The sequence below is a fragment of the Capsicum annuum genome, chromosome 9 (genome assembly GCF_002878395.1).
Source record: "Capsicum annuum cultivar UCD-10X-F1 chromosome 9, UCD10Xv1.1, whole genome shotgun sequence".
NCBI lineage: Eukaryota > Viridiplantae > Streptophyta > Magnoliopsida > Solanales > Solanaceae > Capsicum > Capsicum annuum.
In genome coordinates, this window is record NC_061119.1 from 210,014,690 (window position 1) to 210,019,638 (window position 4,949).

Here is a 4,949-nt window from a genome sequence, read left to right on the forward strand (position 1 = left end):
TTAAAGAAAGGATTTTCCATTTCCAGTGTTGTGGAAGGCATGTGATTTATAAGAAAGCATTTATTAGAAAAGCATCAACCCAATATTTAGAATGAAGGTTCGCCTGAAAAAGAAAGGTGAGACCTATTTCAACATTGTGAAGATGCTTTCTTTCAGTCACACCATTTTGTTCAAGAATGTGCAGGGCAAGAAAATTGATGACATATGCCAATTGAAATAAATGATTTTCAAACTCAAATGATATGAATTCACCTTCACCATCAGAGTTGTCAATACGAGCTAACCCAACCCAACCCTAGCGGGCTAAAGAAATAAATAGGCTAGGACGGGCTGACCCTTTTAACTAACGGGTTATTGAAATAGCAGCCCAGCCCAGCCCTAGAATGGATTGGCCCTTTTAAAAAATAAAAATAACCTAAAACTGTAAAACATAATAAACGAAAATATATAGCCCATTTTAAAATCACTTTATCGCATATTTCAATTGTACGAATAACGTGATTAGAAAGATCAATTCAAAGATAATATTAATTAGAGATTCAAAGTCATCTCATTCCAAAAGATTGCCACCCACCAAAAGATGGACAAAAATTAAATTCAAAATCTTACAAGTCTTACCTGGACTAACATATTGCCCAATTACAAAATAAATCTAAATTTTAACTATTACAAAACCAATCAATTAAAGCTTATCAACTCCACTTTCACTTGCACTTGTACCATCAATCACATTTGAATCAACATTTGCACTTGTACCATCAATCACATTTGAATCAACATTTGACATAGGTTCCTTAAGAAGCACATCTTCATCTACAAATAATTCACATCAAACAAAATATTAGTTATATAACCATAAATAATTCACATCAAACAAGATATTAGTTATATAAAATTAATAAATACTTTAAGAAAAATAGAAATTATTACCGGTATTAGATTGGGTAAATCCATGCAACCAATTTCTTGTAGTAACAAGAGTTTGGACATTCTCATGATGGATACAACTTCTATACTTGGTAACAACACGACCACCAATACTAAATGCCGATTCTGATGCTACTAAAGTAATTGGAATACTCAATACATCACGTGCCATCACTGAAAGATTAGGATACTTTTTTTCATTATCTTTCCAATACTTGATAACATCCATCTCTTGAAAAGATTCATAATCAAGCTTTTGTTCCTCCAAATAAAGGGTCAATTCTGACTTTCCAGCATTGCAAATAGATGTACTCTCGAACTCTTTAAACTCCTATTAATTTAAAACATGAAATATAATAACAATAGAATTAGCAAAGATGTAAAAAAGAAAAAATGCAAACAATTTTACTAAGTTTGATATAAACAGAATAGCAAAAGTAATTGTTTGATTTAATGATAGTGGGCCTGGGGGATCTAAAGTGATTCATCTTATATGTACATTATATAAGTTTCCTGCACATTGAACTTACTCCCAATTAGTAATACTTCTGACCAAAGTTACTGGATTGACCAAAAAATTTTCTGGAATCATAGCTTTTAGAACTTTTAGCTACGCTATTCTTTTGATATACTTCCTAAAATATGTCACACTTCAAAAAAGTTAGTCACAGGCACAGCTAGTTGAAAGTCGGTGAAAATAGAGAAACTGGAGAAACATAGCGTAGTTTAGACCTGCAGTAACACTAGTTTTTAACAGAAGAAGCAGTATCAGGTTTTAAAGAACATAAGCAACAATAAAGAAGAGAGCTATTTTATTTTACCAGTAAAAAAAAAAAAGTAAAAAGGGGTGATAGAAAGCGTAGATAAATAAGCAATGGTACGTAGCACCAGTCCATCAAGTTCATCATTTAGTGATAGTAGTGCGGAGCCAAAATTTTCATTAAAAAAAAATTAAACATAGGAAGATAAATAAACAAATTATGGAGTTTCAACAACATTAATATATCAACTGTTATTCAACGAGTGGAATTTATGGAAGATAAAGTATATAGGCAGACCATATGTGGAAGATAAGTTTCAGTTTCTACGCATTCATTATTGTTCTGACCTATTTTTTGACTCATAGATCTTATTAGCCATTACATGCATCCTACGTTATGCTAAATACTACTACCAATTAAGACCTAGCTTTGTTTGTGTGATTTCAATTCAAAGACACAGCTGCCCATGAAGATGGTTAAACATCTAAATCAAATCAAACCCATTAATCACTTTAGATCCCCAGGCTCACTATGAAGAAAGAAAAGTAGAAAAAGAATAGATAAAAGAAAAAGAAATTGATACTTACAGCAAATAAAGTGAACTTCTTTTGTTTGGATTGTCTTCCTTCTTCAATAGGTTTACATTGAACAGTACTTGCTATCTCTGTCCCAATTTGATTATTTTCATATTGTTCATAGAGCTTGTGCATTTTTTTCTCAATAGTTGCAACATTTTCTTTTGCCAAAGAAGCATCCACCTTTGAAAAACAAAATTCTAAAAGTTGTGTCTTGAAGCGAAGATCAAGACTAGCTCCAAAAGACAACACTAGACTAAATCTATTCCAATATTTCTGAAACTTTTTGAACATTCTTGCGGCCATTTCCTTAATAACTTTATCAAAACTACTTAAATTCTCCTTCAGCAAGCATTCAATTTTCCAAACTTGCATAACATACAAGTTGGAAGTCGGCTAACTTGAACCAGAAATCAGAGAAGTTATTTCATAAAAAGGCTCCAAGAATTCAAATATTTTTTCTTCCCTTCTCCAATGATCAAATGTAGGACAAACACAGTAATTTCTGTCGATCAACTGTAAACTAGAAAAAGCCTTTTCATATTGTAGTGCACTCTCAAGCATCAAGTACGTTGAGTTCCATCTGGTTGCCACATCCAAACGTAAACCCAATTTTGTACTAATCCCTACTTGCTTAACACATTGTTCAAACTTTCTCATTCTACCATCAGATCCTTTTACATACTTCACACTTTCTCTAATTCTAAACAAGGCATCAGTAGCTGCTTTTAAAGCTTCTTGGACAATCAAATTAAGAATATGAGCGTTCGCACATGAAAAAATTCACCATTGCATAATAAGCTCTTTTGCAAGCCAAGATGTCCTTTTAAAATAGTTTGCAGGCTATCATTATTAGTGGCATTATCCAAAGTGATTGAGAAAACCTTACTATCAATGCCCCATTTCTTCAAACAATCATATATAGTTGCAGCCAACTCAACTCCAATATGACGAGGAATCATACGACAAAAGTTCAAAATTTTAGAAACTAACTTCCAATTATCATCAACTTATTGAGCAGTTAAACAAAGATAACCCTCAATCAGAAGTTAAGCAAACTCGATTAGGAATCTTGGCCAAGGCTTGTCTTAACTTTTCTTTCTCTTTGAAATACACTTTTTGAACATCCACAATAGAAGTGTTTCTTGATGGCATTATTACTTCTGGATTTACATAATCTAACCACGTTGTAATTTTTTTATATTCCACAAAAGAATACGGCAAATCATGCTCAATTATAGCTTCAGCAAGCTTTTCACGTGAAATCATTTGATCTATTTTTCTCGACTGTATGTTACCTTGACGATCCATATACATCTGACCCAAATCATGGTATTTGAACATTTTGCATTAAGGTATGTGTCGTTTTAAATGTGATGTTCCATAGTTCTTACCATTTGGTCCCGGAGTAGAACCAACCTTGTATACTTTCTTACATCCTCTGCATTCTGCCCTTTCCACTCCATCATCACCTCTACCAATCTTTTTCATATATGTCCAAACATATGATTTTAATTGCTTTATTTTCTTCTTCTCAGGTTCTTCAAATTCATTCACCTCTACATTATTGTGATGTGCACTATGTTCAGCAACATCCTCCATTGATTCTCCTGTAATAAGATAAACATTTCAAAAGATAATTTCAGACTTCAAAAACTGAAAATGAACTGAAAAATTCAAAATTTCAAATTTGAATTAACAAATATAGTTATATATCAACGCTATTGAGAGAAATTTTACAGATCCATCCCCCACTAGTACAGTATAACATTAAATGATTAAATACAACCACAAGTGGAATAGCAAATTGAAAAAGAAGTAACAATACAAGTCCAGAAAGTTTGTATCATTTCATTCTCATAGTTGAAAAGTAGCACTAAATTTTTTCTCAGTAGTTTCTTCTTTCATGGTACCGACCTCTAAAGATTTCGACGAGATTGTACCAACAAAATTTTGAAAATGCTATTGTATGAGGAAGAGATCAAAATTGAAACCCCCAAATCGTCGGTATGGCGGTACCCAAATTGTTGGTATCCAAATCGACCAAATTTGGGTTTGGAGGGGTCATTTCATGGTACCGACGCAATGACCATCACGAGTAGATCCTCCGAGAGGCCAGTTCAGTGTCAAAATTAGATCTCAAAATTGAAAAATGTCATAAAACTCTTAAAATAGAAAAAAATGGTGATTAACTAGGAGAGAGAAGATAATTTTTTCAACATTTTGTTACCTACATTCATTTGGAGAGCCGTCAGTCCGTCACCCGTCAACCGTAGACCAAAGTGAATTTTGTGAAACTGCACAAATGCAGCCGTCGCAACTATGAAGAAGGAGAACTCAAAGAAAAGGAATGATATTGTGAAATGTAAACCCTAATTGTCTAATGTGTGTTTACGTTATATTGTTATTAACTAATTATGTACGTTCACCTTTCTGATTTCTCTAGAATCTAATGTAATGCAACTTAGGTAAGTTGGCTTGGGCTTGGCTTATTGGGTTGGGCCTTGTAGTTGGACAGCGCAGGACACTTTAATTTTTTGTTTTATGATTTATTAAAACTTGACTAATAAAAAAACTAATTTGAAATATTTTATAATTATTTTTAAATTTACAGCCCACGGGCTGACCTCTGAGGCCGACGGGTCAAGATGGGCTGGGCTTATAAGTCTCATTGCTAAAAGGGCCA

At 33.0% G+C, this 4,949-nt stretch overlaps 1 protein-coding gene across 2 annotated transcripts; it reads right to left on the bottom strand.

Moving 5' to 3' along the window:
- Positions 1–531: 531 nt before the first annotated feature.
- On the bottom strand, positions 532–4,688 carry LOC107848307 (zinc finger BED domain-containing protein DAYSLEEPER). Of its 2 annotated transcripts, none has more exons than XM_016693042.2 (4): positions 4,498–4,688; positions 2,276–3,873; positions 931–1,258; positions 532–813 (listed from the first exon to the last, which is right to left on the bottom strand). In XM_016693042.2, the coding sequence occupies exons 2-4, from the start codon at positions 2,636–2,638 to the stop codon at positions 683–685; spliced, it is 822 nt and encodes a 273-aa protein (XP_016548528.1). In that variant the 5' UTR covers positions 2,639–3,873; positions 4,498–4,688; the 3' UTR covers positions 532–682. The 2 variants fall into 2 exon arrangements, with proteins under 2 accessions (XP_016548528.1, XP_016548529.1); XM_016693043.2 differs by having other exon boundaries at positions 4,494–4,685.
- Positions 4,689–4,949: the final 261 nt, after the last annotated feature.